We start from the raw sequence: 18553 nt of genomic DNA, 5'->3' as shown, positions 1-18553 counted from the left end.
CTAGTGCTGGCTGGAGAGCAGAAACCCACCCACACCTTAGCCTCTGTGCAGTGGCCATGGCAGAAAGTGGGGTCTCAGGCTCTAGGGGTGGGAAAGTGTGGCCAGCTTGAGACCCCTCATGCCCTGGTCGGAGGAAACCAGCCTTGGACAGAGGAGCTGCAAAGACAGCTCACCCTGGTGACAGGTGGCCTGCTACATGCTGCTCACCCCCCGCGTAACCCTCCTCCTGGAGACCTTGAGAACACACCACCCTTGGGCCTCATCACGCCTAGGCCTTCAGCCCCTCCGCCCGACTGGGATACCTGACTCCACCTGGTGTCCTGACCAGGCCCTTCCCAGCCTGATTTTCCTGTCCAGGACCCAGGACATGCGCAGTGATGAATGCTCGTCTCTGGTGACGCTGACACCTGAGGTACAGGTCAGCGGCTCTGTGGCATGTCCCTCCCTCCCTGAGTCTGCCCAGGACACCCTGTGCTTAGGCTCTGGCTGTGTTCTTGGCAGAAGCCCCAGCAGTGAGTCCCAGGGCATCCTAGCCGGAGGTGGGAGGTGTTGGTGTGCTGACCCTGGAGGGCTCTGTCAAGCTGGGCCCCAGAGGCTTCTCACTGGAGATGTGTCCTGCCTCTGGCCAGGAGATGTGCAGGGATGGAGACAAGGAGTTCCTTGTTCCCAGCCAGCTCTTGCCTCTAGCCAGTTCACTCCTGACTGCCTGAGCATCGTCCTTTATGTTTGCTGGTGATATGAGAAGTCACTTCCTCTTTTCTTTACGTACCTGTTCACCTGCCCTAGTGTGGCCTTGTGATCTGCTGCTAGGTCAGTGGGCTGGACCCTCTTGCCTTCCAGTGGGCACCTGCAGCCTCCTAGCACAGCCTGTGCTGGGACCGCAGGCCCTCCAGCTGCTCCTCTGTGCACTGGGGATGGCTCCAGTCCCCTGGGGCACCGGGAGCTGCCTTCCTGCCTCCCCTCTCCTGGAGACGGGAGCCTGGCTCTCAGATGTGCTGAGGCAGCAAGCGGCTTCCCCGGGGGCTGCTGGCCACTGTGCTTCCTGAGCCTTCTGCTTGTCACACAGAGTCTGTCCACTGTGGCTACAAGCATAACACTGAGGCCTGGGCTGCCCGCTGCCTGCAGTGGGAGAAGGGAGCAGGGCCTCCATTACCAATGGGCCTACTAATCCTGCCGTGGACTAGTGCCTTGGCTTCCAGTTCAGCCTCGACGCATACCCTGCCCCTCTGCTCGGGGCAATTGGAGAGGAGGAGCAGTACAAAAGCTGCTTATGCCTGGCCGCAGGTGCTGTCCTGGAGGAGCTGTGGTGCTGCCTGAAGCAAGGCTGGGGCCCAGGTGCTCGGTGCCCACACCCTGCTGCTGCTTCTCCAGGCTGTTCCTCACCCTGGGCTGCTCATCCCCTTGGGGCCCTGGTGCCAAGGGGCACCTCCACTGTCCTCACCCCCGCTGCTCCTACCAGAGGACTCCGAGTGCCTTCCAGACAACACTCATGTCCCTGAGACCTTCTGTTGACTCACAGTCACCCTGATGACCACAGGCCAAACAGATCACAGAAGGTGACCACAAGTCACCACAATAGTCACCGCAGGTAAATGACCGGATATTTGAGGGGCAGTATTGCAGACTGAACTCAGAGGTGCTCTACCATTGAGTCACATCCCCAGTCCTTTAAAAATTTTTTTTTTTTAATTTTGAGACAGGGTCTTGCCCAGGGTGGCCTCAAACTCAATCCTTCTGCCTCAGCCTCCCAAGTAGTTGGGATCACAGGTGTGTGTTGATGTACCTGGTCACTGAAGGTCATAAGTCTCTGCAGGCCACTGTGGGGCAGCACTGCAGGCCACTGGCAGGGCCTTTCCCACTGGTCTCTCACAGCTTTAGGTAGGAAGAAAGGGCCTGCCAGCACTGGTAAGCCAGAGTTGGGACCAAGGTCCTCTCTAAGGCTGACCCGTCACAGGCGTGGCAGGCACTCTGAGCCAAGGCTGACTGCCACCAAGGCCCTGGACACTATGGTGAGTGCCACACAGTTCCCTTCCTGTGGGCAGGGCCAGGCCAGTGCCCAACACACGCCCTCTTAGCAAACAGCCTGGGCCTGAGAGGAAGGAGGAGGAGGGAGAGGTGGAAGGACAGGGTGGCCAGCACTGCAGGCCAGGCAGAGCAGCAAGGTGGGCCAAGCACCAGCAGGGAAGGGCTCCCTGGGCAGGCCCAACAGGTAGTGCAGGAGAAGCGGGGGACAGCTGGTGCAAGGGACCCACCTCTTTCCTGAGCTGCTTCCTGGCTGCCAGCTGCTGTCCTTCCTGCTGGGCTGTCCCAAAATGTTCCTCCAGCTCAGCCACCTGCTTCTGCAGCTCTAGCACCTCCAGGTGCACCTGGTCCACCTCACGGGGAAGCTCTTGCTGGATGGGGTCCAGCTCTAGGGGCTTCTGCTGCACCTAGAAGGCAGTTCCACAGGGCAGTGTCAGGAGCGAGGCAGGGGGTTGCCAGGGCTGGAGGACAGGAAGAGCGGCACTCGGAGGTACCTGAAGAAACTGGGGACCTTATGTAAGTGAAATAAGCCCTCCCCAAACTCCAAAGGCTGGAGGTTCTCTCTGGTATGCAGACGCTGACTCTCAATGAGCGAGTGGGAACAGTGGACGTTCAGTGGACAGAGGACAGACAAAGGGGAAGGAAGGGGAGGGAGGAGATGGGAATGGGAGACAGTGGAATGAATGGACATCACCTTCCCATGGACTCATGACCAGTTTAACTCCACATCATGTACAACCACAAGGAAGGGAAGTTATACTCTGTGTGCGAAGGATAGTCAAAATGTACTCTACTGTCATGAACTACTAAAAAGAACAAATAAAAAATTTTTTAAAAAGGCATCTGGGAGCAGAGAGGAGAGGCCAGTTTCTCTCTGATGGACACGATCACCAGCAAACCTACCCCTGCACTGGACCCCAGTGTTGGCCAGGGAGAGTCCATGCATGGTAATGTATTAGAACTCTCCTCCTGAGCCCCGGACCCCAGGGAGAAACAAACACCTCTAGAAAACAGCAAGCAGCAGAGAGGAGTGGGCCGCCCCACCCATCAGTCAAAGCTGCAGAGGTGGGCAGAAGGTTCAAGTGTAAGTCACAGGCCACAGCATGAGCTGCAGGTAGCACAGGCTGCTCTCCTGGACTTGGTCAAAACAAAGTCACTGCTGTTCTGGACACCACTGGGAGGTGAAGAGACACATGGGAGAGAGCTGCACCTGTGAGGGACTCTGGCCACTCAACAGTGAAAATGAAGAACAACCCAGTTAAAATGGCCAAGGGTCTAAACTGATGTTTCTTCACAGAAGGTGCACAAATTGCTAGGAACCAGATGAACAGGTGGTCAGCATTATCTGTCACCAGGAAAATGTGAGTTGAAACCACACAAGGGGCTGGGGATACAGCTCAGTTGGTAGGGTGCTTGCCTCACATGCACAAGGCCCTGGGTTCAATCCCAGCACCACAAAAGAAAAAAAAAAAAAAACAAAAAACCCACACACGAGATGCCACTTCACACCCACCAGGATGTCAGGGATGAAAAGAGAGCAGCCACGCCGGACGTGCCAGAGTCAGGAGCTGCAGCCTGCTGGAAGGTGGACAGTGCGCCACTGTGTGGGAAAGTCTGGTGGCTCCTCCAAGAGCTGAACAGAGCGACTCAGGCCTCGGCAGTTCCACTCAGGCACATGCTTCCAACCGAAAACGCTGTCTCCAGAGATACCCACGCAGGAACGTGCACAGCAGCACCACTCAGGCCACGCAGGGGAGGCGGCGGACGGGATGTGGTGCGCCACACCACGGAGCGGGCGCGGCCGGGGAAGGAAGGAGGCCCTGGCCCTGCCTCAGGGCAGGTAGCCTCGAGGACCCTGTGCTGAGTGCCCAAAGGGGGACCTAGAGTGCTCTCACCCCTAGGGTCTGTGTGTCCCCTGGGCTCCACACTGCCAAGATCTCCTCTCCCCTCCCTTCTCCCTCCTCTTCTTTTGCTTTGGTACTAGGATGGAGCCCAGGGCTGCTCTACAACTGAGCTAGGTCCCCAGGCCCTCTTTTTTTTGAGACAGGGTATCACCAGGTGACTGAGGCTGGCCTGGAACTTGCGACCCTCCTGCCTCAGGCTCCCAAGTAGCTGGGATCCCAGGCCTGTGCACCATGCCCGGCTTCCCTGTGCACCTTCCACGGCCATACATGAGATAAGCCAGCTACTATTCACAACAGCCCTTTGCTTAGAAGGAGACAGGCACAGAGAGGGTAGGTGGACACCCAGGGTCAGCAGCACTGCACCTGGCACTGCTCAGTGCTTGCAGGTCTGCTCCCCCAGAAGGGCTCTCTAGTAGGCAGACCTGCACAGCCTTGTGTGTGAAATCCCGTCTCACCTTCTTTCTGAGCTGTACCACCAGCAAGTTCAAGAGATGCACTCTGTCTCTGAGCTTCCTGAGTGCCAATCCAGTGGATGCCTGACCAGCTGCGGCAGACTCTCCTGCAGAGAGAACGGAGAACAGCACCTCCAACAGAGGCCAGGAGGCTGCTGGCAGGACTTAGGAGAGAAGGCCCTTCCCTGGAGGCAGGGTCTGGGTGCCTACAAGGACCTGAGGTGCGCTGTGCGTGAAGGACTGTCCTTAGGCAGCGCGCAGGAGCCTCTGCAGGACAAGACGACCTCCCATGCAGCCTCTGAGAGACCGGTGACCCAGCCTCTACACACAGATAGCCCAGTTCGGAAATTAAGCAAAACGATGCCACGTGACACATGGTCGAAGACATGACGCTGGGCATGGTGGTGCAGCCTGCAACTATGTTACTCAGGAGGCTGAGGTAGGAGGACTGCAAGTTTGAGGCTAGCCTGGGCAACTTGGTGAGACCCTGACTCAAAACAAAGAATAAAAAATAAAGGACTGGGGATGTACCCCAATGGCAGAACACCCCTGGACAGCACATTGGCAAACCCAGTCCAGCAACCCACGCAAGGAAGGACTGCGCGGAGCACCTGGGCTCCTCCAGGCTGTGCAGGTGCAGGCTGGCGTGAGGAGGAGCAGCGTGCTCCGCCCCTGAGCCCAGCTGACAGCTGGGCCAGGACACAAGAGCCACGGGGTGGGAAAGGACCACCTCCCAGGGCGACTCTCCTGAGCTCCTGTCCTTGTCTTCCTGTGCTCCTGGCTCAGGTGTCGGGACCCCCCCCCCACAAGAAGCACCAGTGAGCTATGATCAAGGAAAAGCAGGCTCCAGGAAGGCCTGCTCCCAGAGCCACAGGTCCATCAGAGCTCCTGGCCTCTGCCACTCCTCCCAGTCGGCCACTCTATTGGGAGCAGGTATGGGTATCCATGAAGAAGGCCGGCTAGAGCCAAGACAGCAATCCTCTGAGTCCCCCACTCAGGGCGCACTGCTGGGACTGGGGCAGCCCCTCGAGGCCCATGCTGGCAGCAGCGTCTATTAGGGCCAGCTGTGGCCTCTTCACAGTGACAGCCTGCGAGCTGGTGGGCTCTCCTGGAGGGAAGGCCCTGGGAAGCAGCCTGGTTGTGTCAATTACATGGTGAAGCCAAAAGCAGCCCTGCAGGAGCAGGTACACCAAGCAGCTCCAGATCTGGAAGGGTGAGGGGTCAGCACGGCAGCTGACGGGACGAGGCTCCTGGATCTGGACCTGCTGGATGCACCTGCGTTTGGAGGACTTCCCGTGGGGCTCTGTTCCTGCTGCTGGGGGGGAGCACAGGACCTTACCTGTCTCTGTGGAGGCGGGGGCCCTGGGGTGCGGCTCTGCGTCACCCCAGGATGTCTTCGGGGGCTCCGGCATGCCCACAAGCTCTCCTTCCAGGGCTCTGAACTTATGCTTCAGGTTCTGCACTTCTGCTTCCAGGACCAGAATGTAATCTGCCAGAAACACCAGCAAATAGCACAGCCACCCACACCAACACTCCCACGCCCAGGAGGAGCACTCACCGTTCTCCTGCCTCCCCGTCCCTGTCCTCAGTCTTCTCTGCCCGCCTTCCCCAGAGTGCTCACTGAGACCAGCCCAGCTCCATGTCCTCTGAGGAAGGACCAGAGATGGGACAGACTTCCACCTGCCTTCTCCCATAGCTCTCTGTGCAAACAGGAACAACCTCCACCTCAGGCACTGGTCACACGGCTGTTCCTGGCCCCCCACTCAGCTGTGTGACTAGTGCCTGCAGCAGGTGCCAGCGCTCCTCAGCTGTCATCTCAGTCAGCACAGGATGCTCGCCTGGCTGGAGGCTCCTCTGAGGCATCTGGGACAGCACAGCACCCGCCCTGCCCGCCTGCTGGGCTCCAAGCCATCAGGCTTGCACCTGCACATTTCCCTCCTCTTCGTGGGAAAGAGACTTGAATACAGAACCCCACAGCACGTCATGCTGGGGCGCCATCTGCTCAAGGGCAGGCACACTCAACCGCGACTGGGAAGCAAATCCATGCAAGGTGTCTGACCCTCCCCACCTCCACTCACGAGGAGGGGCAGTGTCCCCAGCAGCCTCGGCCTCGGGCTGGTGTGTGCCTGTGGTCTCTCCGGCTGATGCAGAAGGAAGTGTCTCCCCACTCAGTGCCTCCATCTCCCTCCTCATCTGGGCGACAGCGTTCCGCAAGCTCGCGTTCTGCTCTTGCAGCCGCTGGATCTCACTGGATAGGAAAGCTTTCCCAGTTTCTCCTTCGCGCTGCCTTGGGAGATTCTGTCAAACATACCAAGGACAGCAATGGGGCCATGCTGGCCACACCTGTGACCCAGAGGCTCAGGAGGCCAAAGCATGAGGAGCACAGGTTCAAGGCCAGCCTGGGAACCCTGGCAAGACTCTGCCTCATAATAAGGAATAAAAAGGGCTGGTGTGCAGCTCTGTGGTGGAGCACCCTTGGCTGAACCCTCAGTATCACAGAACAAACAAAAACAGAGGAAAAAAAATCAAAATAGAAATTTAAAAAGGTCTGGGAATAGCTGGGTGCAGTGGTGCACGCCTGAGATCCCAGTGACTCAGGAGGCTGAGGCAGGAGGGCTGCAAGTTCAAGGCCAGCTTGGGCAGCTTAGCAAGGCCTTGTCTCAAAATAGAAACTAGTAACTGGAATCATTCCACCTCTCTGCTTTCCCAGAGCAGGTTGATCACTTTTCCTTCTTGCATTACCTGCTCCTGTCTTAAATCCCCCCCCAGTTTTCTTCTTGTCTACTTAGTTGTTATTATTTTTTTCTTTGTCTATCTTTGAACTCCCATGTAGTTAAATAGTATTTTTATTCTCTTTAATAACTACCTTCTCAACCTATTCAAAAACATAATTTTATTCTTGGACTGGAGGAACTGAGGGGAACATTTTCGGCAACTCTTTCCCCTAAGGTTAACTGGTACGTGGCTTTGCTCCGAAATGGCTGCAGTTGACAGGGGTCAGCATCTTCTCCCACAGTGGTGCTGAATGGGGTGTAACAGACAGCACGTGCTCGGGGGAGTGTCAAGACTTCGAGTTCACCCAGCCTGGGGTTTGTAGAGAGAGACTCCCTAGATATTCCCTTGCCTCAGAAGAGGTGATCATCCCCACAGATGGGAGGCACACTAACAATACGATGAAACAAGGGCACCAACCCCCAAACTGCCCACGACTCTTCCACTGCGGCCTCCACGGCCGGCACGTGGAGGAGCCGTCAGAGAGGTCAGGAAGCACACAGCCAGAATGTTCACGAGCTAAACGAAGACGCGAGACGTGAAACTGGAGAGAAATATAGGAAACGGAAAGCCATTCAACAAAGAGACCAAGATTCTGGAAAAGAACCGGAGAAATCCTGGAGATGAAAGGCTCAATAAATCAGATTTAAAATCCAGCTGAAAGCATCACCCAGAGATTAGACCACTTTGAAAACAGATTCTCAGGGCTGGGCTGTGGCTCAGTGGTAGAGCACTTGCCCAGCATGTGTGAGGCACTGGGTTCGTCTCAGCACTGCATATAAATAAATAAAAGTTTCACTGACAACTAAAAAAATCTTTAAAAAAAAAACCTTAAAAAAAAAAAAAAAAAAAAAAGATTCTCAGGCCTCAAAGACAAAGTATATAAACTTGATAATAAAGTCAACAATAAAGAAAAGATGTTAAGAGACCATGACCAGAATATTCAAGAAATCTGGAATAACATTAAGAGGTCAAATCTAAGACTCATTGATATAGAAGAAGGAACTGAAACCTTTTCAATGAAATAATATCAGAAAAATTTCCAACCTTAGGAACGAGATAGAAATCTAAAAATAGGGGCTGGGGAGACAGCTCAGCTGGTAGAGTACCTGCCTTGCAAGCACTAAGGCCCTGAGTTCAATCCCCAGCACCGCAAAGGGAAAAAAAAAAAAAAAAAAAGAAATCTAAAAATAGGAGGCATTCAGAACCTCAACTAGACAAGATCAAAAATGATCCTCTCCAACACACATTATAACAAAAGTACCTAATATACAGAACAAGGATAGAATTCTAAATGCTGCAAGAGAAATGAAAGGTCATGTTTATAGGTGAGCCAATTAGACTTGCTACTGTTTTCTCAGTCCAGACTGTAAAATCCAGGAGGGTTTAGAATAAAGTATACCAAGCCCTGAAAAATAACAGGTGCCAACCAAGATTGCAATATCCATCAAAGCTATCCAGACACAAACTAAGTAAAGGTTCTTCAGAAATAAAAAATACTATTAATCAAATGTACCTAAGAGACATCTATGGAATAGTTCATCCATCAACAACCAAATTCACTTTCTTCGCAGCTGCACATGGAACTTTCTCAAAAATAAACCATATTTTAGGACACAAAGCAAGTATAAGCAAATATAAAAAAATAGAGATAATTTCTTATGACCTCTCAGGTCATAATGGGATGAAGTCAGAAATCAATAATAAGATAAAATCAGAAACCACTTTAATGTGGAGACTGAATAATATGCTTTCGAATGAGGAATGGGTCATAGGGGGAGAAATAAAAAATTTCTTAGAAACAAATGAGAACAGAGAAACAACATATCAAAATCTGAGATAGTATGAAGGCAGTTACAAGAGGAAAATTCATAGTACTGAGTGCCTACATATAAAAGAAATAATCTAACGTCATCCCTCACAGCCTCCAGAAAGCAAGAACAACCGATCCTAAAATCTGCAGAAGACAGAAAACAATTAAGACCAGAGCTGAAATGAATGAAACTAGGAATAAAATACAAAGAACTGATGCAACGAAGAGTTGGTTCTCTGAAAAGATAGATAAGATCTATAAAGCTTTAACCAAACTGAATAAAAGAAAGACAAAGAAGACCCAAATCAACAAAACTAGAAAAGTGAAAAATGCTACATCACCACAGATCCTTCTGAAATACAGAGGATCATAGAAATCATTCTGAAAACTCATATTCCAACAAACAGGAAAATCCAGAAGACACTGACAGATTTCTGGACACATTATCTGCCCAGACTGAACCAGAAAGCTACAGAAAACCTGAAGAGAACAGTATAAAGCAATGAGAGTGAAACAGTATCAGAAGCCTTCCAACATCGAAAAGCCTAAGCCAGACAGATTCTCTGCGGAATTCTGCCAGATATTTAAAGAGGAGCTAACCTCAGATTATTCCATGAAATAGAAAGGGAGGGAATACTCCCAAATACATCCTATGAAGCCAGTATCATCACCCCATACCAAAACCAGACCAAGACACATCAAGGACAGAAAACTTCAGATGACCATTCCTGATAACACAGATACAAAGATCCTTAATAAAATATTAGTAAACTGCATTCAAAAACACATTAAGAAGATAGTATACCATGATCAAGTAGGTTTCATCCCAGGGATGCAAGGTTGGTTCGACATATGCATATCAATAAGTGTAATTCACCATACAAATAGGATTAAGAATAAGAACCATGATTATCTCAATAGATGCAGACAACGCATTCAACAAAATGTAGCACACGTTCACATTAAAAAACACTGGAGAAGGGTTGTGGATCTAGCTCAGATGGTAGAGTGCTTGCCTTACAAGTACAAGGCCCTGGGTTTAATCCCCAGCACCACAAAAACAAACAAACAAACAAACAAACAAACAAAAACACCCTGGAGAAACTAGGGACAGAAGGAACTCACCTCACATTATAAAGGCTACATCTGACAAACCCCAAACCAACATCCTAGTGAATGGGGAGAAACTGGAAGTGTTTTCTCTAAAACAAGATGAGGACATCCACTCTCACCACTCCTACTCAATATAGTTCTTGAAACTCTAGCCAGAGCAATCAGGCAAGAGAAGGAAATTAAAGGGATACAAATAGGAAAAGAAGTTAAAATGTCTGTTTGCTGATGACATGATCCTATATCTAGAAGGTCCAAAAAACTCTACCAGAAGACTTCTAGAGCTGATGAACAAATTTAGCAAAGTAGCAGGACAGAAGATCAACAGTCATAAATCAATCCATTTTCTATACTCCAATAATGAATCCACTGAGAAATTAAAAAAAAAAAAAACAAAACTATCCTATTCACTATAACCTCAAATAAAAATAAAATAAAATAAAATATTTGGGAATAAATCTCACTAAGGAGGTAAACGATCTTTATAATGAAAACTATAGAACACTGGAGAAAGTAATTGAAGAAGATTCTAGAAGATGGAAAGCTCTCCCATGTTCCTGGACAGGCAGAATCACTGTTGTTAAAATGGCCACACTACCAAAAATGTTACACAGATTCAATGCAGTCCCCACCAAAACAACAAAGACGTCCTTCACAGAACTAGAAAAACAGTCCTGCAATTCACATGGAGACAACAGACTGAGAACAGCCGAAGCAACGACCAGCGAGAAGAGCAACGCTGAAGGCATCACAGCACCCCATCTCTGACCACACACGAGCTTCAGGAGCAAGACCAGCAGGGCGCTGCAAAAAACGAGACGGGAAGACCAGAGGAACAGGAGGCACAGAGATGGATCCACACGTGTACAGTCATCTGACACTTGAAAAGGTTGCCAAAAACATGTTGGAGAGTCAGGTGCAGTGGCACAAGCCTGTAATCCCAGAGGCCTGGGAGGCTGAGGCAGGAGGATCACGAGTTCAAAGCCAGCCTTAGCAATTTAGGCCCTGAGCAACTCAGTGAGATTCTGTCTCTAAATAAAATACAAAAAAAGGCTGGGGAGGTGGCTCAGTGGTTAAGTGCCCCTGGGTTCAATACCCAGTATTAAAAAAAAAAAAATGTTGGAGAGGGGCGGGAGCCTGGCAGGTATGAGGCCCTCCGTTCCACACTCAGCACCACATATAAATAAATAAAGTAAAAGATTCATTGACAACTAAAACAATATTTAAAAAAACTTATTGGAGAAAAAATATGGTCTTTTCTAACAAATGGTGCTTGGAAAAGTGGATATACATATGTAGAAGAATGAAACTAGAGGCCTATTTTTCACGCTGCACAAACATCAATTTGAAGTGGATCAAAGGCCTAGGAATTAAATCAAAAACTTTGCAACAGTTAGAAGAAAATATAGGGTCAACATGCCAACATCTTGGCACAGGCACTGACTTCCTTACATGAAGACCCCAAACTCAAGACACAAAACCAAGAATCGATAGGTGAGATGACATCAAGTTAAAGAGCCCCTACACAGCAAAATAATTAAGACTGTGAAGAGAGGGACTATAGAATGGGAATCTACTCTGACAGAGGATTCATATCCAGAATACATAAAGAACTCAAAAGACTTAACAACAACAAAAACCAATCAATAAATGGACAAAAGAACTAAAGAGACATTCCTCAAAAGAAGAAATACAATTGGCCAACAAATACATTAAAAAATATTTAACATCCCTAGCAAACAGCGATGCAAATTGAAACTACACTGAGATTTCAACTCATCCCAATTAGAATGGCAGCCATAAAGAATACAAATAATAATAAATGTTGGCTTGGTGGTGGGGCACACCTGTAATCCCAGTGAATTGGGAGGCTGAGGCAGGAGGATTGCAAGTTCAAGTCCAGCCTCAGCAACTTTGTGAGGCCCTAAGCAACTTAGTGAGACACTGTCTCAAAATAAAAAATAAATTTAGGGCTGGGGTTGTAGCTCAGTGGGTGTAGCGCTTGCCTCACATGGATGAGGCAGAGGGTTCAATCCTTAGCACCACACAGAAATACAGGTATTGTGTCCATCTACAACTAAAAAGGTTTTTAAAAAATAATTTAATAAGGGCTGGGGATGTATCTCAGTGGTGAAGCACTCCTGAGTTCAATCCCTGGTACCAATAAATAAATAAAAATAAAAACGCTGGCAAGGATGTGGTGGAAAAGGTACAGTCTTACGTTGTTGGTGGGACTCCAAATTTGTATACCTTTGGAAAGTAGTACGGAAAATCCTCAAAATACTAGGAGCGGAACCACCAGCTATCCCACTCCTTGATACCATCCAAAAGAACCAAAATCAGCATGCTACAGTGTCCAGCACAATGTCAAGGGCAGCACCATCCACAACAGCCAAGTTATGGACCAGCCCCAGTGCTCACCAACAGAAGAATGGATAAAGAAGTGTGGTGTGTACACACACCGGAGTCTGCTCAGTCATAGAGAGGGTGACAGTGGCATTTGTTGGTAAACAGATGGAACTGGAGAGCTAAAGGAAATAAGCAGACTCAGAATGTCACAGGTTGAATGTTTTTTCTCATATGGGGAAGCTAGACAGAGATAAGGAAATTTAAAAAGGGGTCTCATGAACACAGAAGGGAGGTCCGCAGGGTAGAGAGCCAGAGGGGAAGCAGAAGCCCCGGGGCCTGAAAGGGGCAAAGTCCGAGTGAGCCAATACGAACCCTGTATGCACGACTGCAATGCACCGACAGAACATTAAAATGATGAGATACCGATAAATAACCACCAAGGAGGGTTGGGGACACAGCTCAGAGGCAAGTGTCCTGGTTGAACCCCAGTACGGGGTGTGGCTCTGTGGTGAAGCGCTGGCCTAGCCTGCACAAGGCCCTGGGTTGGGTCCCCAGCAGAGAGAAGGGCTAGAAGGGAGAGAGGAGAGACCATGGTTCTCTGCTCCCTATGGGCCCCCACCTCTCCTTCTAGGCTTCAAGGACCCTCCCTACCTTGAGAATCTGTGCAGTGGTTGGGTCCCTCAGGCAGTCGGATCACAGAGAGGGCAGTAGAGGGTGGGTGCGGAGAGCTGAGGGGCCGAGTCAGTGTCCCAAGGGCGGGAACGCCAGTCCTGGGATGGCCCTGCGGCAGCCGCGCCACTGTGCCTGCGCTCTGTGCCACAGAGCCGTGCTCTGAGGAATGGCGAAGATGTGGGTTTTCTGGACACTTTAGCACAATGAACCATTCTCTGATGATGTGGAGGGAAGAGCAGACTTGAAAGCACAGGGGAGAAACTACCACGAATGCATAGCAGGAGAAGGCATCCAAAGTCAAGTCAAAGGGGAAGAAAGCACAAAAGCAAAGAGGGAGCGGAGCTTCTAGAGGCCTGCGGGTGACATGAAGCAGCCTGAGGCCAGAGGCCCAAAATACAAGGGAGGCCAGAACAAATGTCTCACAAAAGGGTCAAAACTGTTCCAAACCTGCCAAGTGAAGTGGCACAGTGGCCTGTGATCGTGGCTGCTTGGGAGGCTGAGGCAGCAGGATAACGAGTTTGAGGCTGGCCTCAGCAACTTAGCAAGACCCTGTCTTAAAGTAGAAATTTAACAAGGGATGGGGAATAACCAGGCATGATGGTGAGCCCTATACTCCCAGCAGCTTGGAAGCTGAGGCGGGAGGATCAAGACCAGCCTGGGAACTTATGAGGATCCACGTCAAGTCAGCTGGGAGTGCAGCAGGACCCCCGCTGCCCTTCCAAGCCCCCTGCCTCTCTGACCTGCTGACTTCCTCCTGAATTCCAGGACCACAGGTCTGACAGATAACCCCCCGCCATGGAAACCAGCACCACCCCCCAGAGGCAGCAGCAGCAATGTCCTCACACCATGACTCTGCACGGCCAGCACCAGGTGACCACCAGCCAGGTCCTCAACCAAGGCTGCCTGTCATGCCCCCGACTCTCTCCTGTGCCTTCCCTGTAGAGCCCTGAAGCCAGGCTGGTGGCCAGAGGACAGCCTCAGACCTGTCCTCCCCGTGCGGCCACACAGAACAGACTCCATCCTCTGTCCCCAGTTTTCTGCTTGGTTCCTTTGTGGTCAGTGGCTGGGCCTCATCTGTAGGGACCTCTCAGGTCCCCAACTGTGGCCTTGACTCCAGTAACTGGGAACCTACTCTGGTCTCAGGCTGGTGACATCCTCTCCCTCCTAGGAGCCCTTGGTGATGCCTCTGAACCAGAAGCCTGCCCTGGACAGTAAGTAAAGGTGGACAGTGTACCTCATCCCCAAACTCTGCACTGCAAGCTGGTGTCAGACAGGGCAGAAGTGCAGCTGTGGGACCTCAGTTGGGCCCTTGGTCCGAGGATGAGGGTGCACTTCACAGGTGGACGGTGCAGACTGTTCCTGAATCCCAGTCCACTTCCAGGTCTCAGCTCATTCAACTAAAACCCAGCCATGGACAGGTTTCCCGACCAGCCCAGCTAGCACTAGGGCACAGCTCCTTTGTCTGACTGTCAGCCTGGAGCAGAGAACACATAAAAACTAAAGCCTCGGCTTCCTCCCCACGGCAGTGAGGCACAAACTGTTGCCACCACCCCCAGACCCGTGGGGTGAGAGGACCTTGGGCAATACTGGCCAGGCGTCCCCCACATATGCGCCTGGTAACTTGGGAAGGGCTGAGCCTGACTGTGGTGTCAGGTCTGGCGAGCTCACCCCGGCTCCTGCCCAGGAGGTCCCAGGAGCCCAGGCATGTGTTCCACATGCTCTCCTGGGAACCTGACGGGCTAAGTCCGGGGACTGCATCTGCTCGCAGGGAGGAAAGAGGCCAGTCTGGCCCTGTCTTCGGCTGCTAAGCTTGCCACCACCTTGCCAGCCACAGGCAAGCACCAGCCGAGAGGCAGGAGGCCAGGGCCCACAGGGCTGCCTTGCCAGAGGACCAGTGCAGGGCTCCTGCCTGCACTTGGCTTTCCCTGGCTGACGGTAGGCAGCAGCGGGAGGGCAGACCCAGGAGGTAGGCCTAGGCCCCCCCCAGCAAAGTCCTCCAAAGATGTCAGTGCCTCTGTTACCCTAGGCAGCTGTCCCTCAGGGGACATTAGTGCTCAACATATTCTGAGAAGGGTCAGGCTAAGTGCAGCCTCGCCCTCTAGTGGACACAGGTTAAGATGGCTGCTGAGCCTTGTTCCCAAACCAGTTCCCACCATGAGAGCTGGCCCAGGCTGAACCTTGTGCAGAGGGCATCTAATCTCTGGCCACTCTAATCCCCACCTCAGTCACCACTTGCGGCATCTGTATCCTCTCTTCTCATGTGGATGGCAGGTGCTGGCACAGGCCCGCCCTCATCCAGTGTAACCTCATCTAAGTGCATCTACAGCACCAGCTCTCCGATGAGGCTGTACTGGGTTCTGGGTGGAGACTGGACCTGTGTTTTGGGAGACACAGCTTTGCTAGCAGGCATCCCAGGGTTAGCTTTGGGCTGCAGGTGGCTGCAGACTACCAAGGAGGTCCCTGCAAGAGAAAACGCTGTTCTATTGGCTCAGGTTGTACTCAGAGGACCACACACTGCACGTTCCAAGATCAGAAGCATGAGCCAGTGGAATCAGCTGGACAGGGCATGTCACTGCAGATCTTAAAGATGGGTTCAGAGGGACCTGGGGCCAGTGCTGGTGTGGTGGGGGGCCTGGCGGCCATCCCCTCTGGGCCTTGGGCTCCCTGGTCCTGAGGGGGCCTAAGGAGCCTCCCTGGCCAGGTGCTCATCCCATAAGTGTTGGAGGCCGCTGCCCTGTAGGGCCCGCAGTGGTGGCTGGCCTCGCCCTATGGCACCGAGAAGCCCAGCTGCAAGTGCTTTCTATTGGCTGACTGATCTCCTCTGCGTCCGTGCTTAGCTCGTGATCAGTACAGGTCCTCATTACCCACCATTAAGTCTCCACGAGCCAAACGCCTGACCCATTAAGGTGATTGGCTGTTATATCCCATAAAGCTGCATATTTTGCGCGGCGGTGGGAGCAAGCAAGGCAGAGCAAGGAAGGCAAGGAGGGCAGGAGCAGCTGCGGGACGAGAAAAGAGGAGAGGCGGCCGCGGCGGGACGAGAGAGGAAGAAGAGAGAAGTGGCAGCTGCACGAGAGAAAAGAAGGAGAGAGAAAACTGCACGACAAGAGAAGGAGAGAGAGAGCTGCACGACAAGAGAAGAAGAAAAAGAAGACAGCGGCGGTGGAGGAGGAGGAAGAACCAGGCACTCGGCTCAGAAGCTCTCCCATAAAAATAAAGACCTTAAAACTTCATTTGAGAGCCGAGTCTTCATTGTACTCGCTGGACGAGGCAAGTGGTGCCGAAACCCGGGACCCCTCGCACCACCACAAAAGAGGTAAGTAATATCCAGGTAAAACAGCTGTTAAAACTAAACAAGTCTAGTAAAATAAGTTAAGAAAGGTTAAAGCAGTATACAGGGAGCTGGGTCGAAGAGGGACCAGGTACAGGGAACTGGGTAAAGCAACCCCCAGTGGACTGGCCAGGTATTAAGATTTTGTGTGCTTGTTGTTTGTCAGGAGCTCATGTCTTTGGTTGTATTGTATTGTTGCAGAGCGCTACTGTTTTTAGTTGTTTTAGTGTGACTTAGCATTGTAGTATGGGTAGCATTTAAAGCTTTAGAAAATGGGGATCAGAATGGAGGGTCCGCTTAGAGACTTATTAAAAGCAAATGGAACACCTCTAAAAACAAAGACTGCGAGACTTTTCCTCAGAACGATAGAGGAAGCTGCGCCATGGTTTTTAGATGAGGGACTCTTAAACATACCACAGTGGGATCACTTAGGAGAGGATCTAAGAAAGAGGGAGAGAGTCGAACCATTGCCGGTGGGCACGAGTGCAATTAGAAAATTGATTTGCAGGTGTCTAATTAACCCAAGGCCAACGTTTAAAGATATGCTAGAAAAAGGAGAAGACATTTTAGAGGAGAAAAAAGAGGAACAGGAAAAAAGAACACAAGAAATGCAAGGGCTAAACTTTGAGAGAGGAGGACCCCCAGGATCATGTTTCCACTGTAAACAACAAGGACAGTTTAGAAAACAATGTCCCCAGTTAAAACAGCAAGACAGACCCCAGAGAAGGCCTAAACGTGGAATCTGCCCAAGATGTAGAAAGGGATATCACTGGGCTAGTGAATGTAGATCTATGATAAATGTAGATGGTAACCCTATCCTTCCTCGTGGAAGTTCAAAAACGAGGGACGGGGCCCACAACCCAGGGCCCGGCACAAATGTATGGGGTGATTCAAAAAGTGGCCAGGACACATTATCCAGTGACAGACCAAGGAGAGCGACACGAGGAAGTGCAGGACTGGACCTCTGTTCTACCACCAGAGCAATACTAACGCCAGAAATGGGAGTACAAGTCATACCTGCTGACTTTAAGGGTCCCCTACATGAGAACACCATGGGGCTATTATTAGGCAGAAGCTCCAGTGCACTCAAAGGATTAATGATAGTTCCAGGAGTCATAGATCAAGATTATACAGGAGAAATTAAAGTGCTTGCTTCATCACCTCAGGGCATTATTTCCATTTCTCCGGGAGACCAAGTAGCTCAGCTTTGTATACTACCTAGTCTTCATGGCTCATTCCCGTCACAACAACGTTTTAGGGGAGATAAGGGTATGGGATCTACAGGTATTGATTTGGCCTGCCTTACTATGGAACTAAAAAACAGACCTATGTTAGAATTAATTGTAAAAGGAAAAATTATAAATGGATTGTTAGACACAGGAGCAGATACAAGTATCATAGCAGAAAAAGACTGGCCAAAGGATTGGCCCACACAAAAGGCAAATCAAACATTGAGAGGATTAGGTATTGCCACAGAACCAAAAAAGAGCTCCATGTGGCTACAATGGAACAGCCCAGAAGGTCAAGAAGGACTTTTCCAACCATATGTCTTAGAACAAATCCCAGTGACATTATGGGGTAGAGATATTTTAAATCAAATGGGGATGAAAATAACCACAGAAGGAATATACAGTGAACAAGCACAAAACATAATGAAAAAACAAGGGCACAAGTGGGGAAAGGGCTTAGGAATCAATGAACAAGGCGTAACGGAACCAATATCAATTAAACAAAAAGGTGATAGACAGGGATTGGGTTTTTCCTCGGGGCCACTGATGAAATAATTAAAATAAAATGGAATATAGAAAAACCAATCTGGGTCCCTCAGTGTCCCCTAAATACAGAAAAACTTAAAGCGGCCCAGGAATTAGTACAAGAACAATTAGAGGTAGGGCATATAAGGCCCTCCACATCACCTTGGAATACCCCCATATGTGTTATAAAAAAGAAATCAGGTAAATGGAGATTATTACATGACCTAAGAGCCATCAATGCCATAATGCAATCCATGGGGCCAATTCAGTCGGGCCTACCAGTCTTATCAGCATTACCAAAGGACTGGAAATCAATAATATTAGATATAAAGGATTGTTTTTTCTCTATTCCTCTCCACCCAGACGACATACAA

The 18553-nt window shown here is 50.6% G+C and overlaps 1 protein-coding gene across 1 annotated transcript in view; it reads right to left on the bottom strand.

Moving 5' to 3' along the window:
* Positions 1-18553, bottom strand: part of CCDC57 (coiled-coil domain containing 57) — a 100737-nt gene that overhangs the window by 50271 nt on the left and 31913 nt on the right. The window contains exons 11-14 of the mRNA XM_079131053.1: positions 6457-6676; positions 5718-5867; positions 4382-4485; positions 2253-2429 (exon numbers count right to left, since the gene is read on the bottom strand). Coding sequence (XP_078987179.1) covers positions 2253-2429; positions 4382-4485; positions 5718-5867; positions 6457-6676 — 651 coding nt within the window. The remainder of the gene's footprint in view (positions 1-2252; positions 2430-4381; positions 4486-5717; positions 5868-6456; positions 6677-18553) is intronic.

The sequence above is a fragment of the Sciurus vulgaris genome (genome assembly GCF_902686455.1).
Source record: "Sciurus vulgaris genome assembly, chromosome: 3".
NCBI lineage: Eukaryota > Metazoa > Chordata > Mammalia > Rodentia > Sciuridae > Sciurus > Sciurus vulgaris.
Note: the sequence above shows the minus strand (reverse complement) of the source record. Positions and strands in the feature narration are given on the sequence as shown.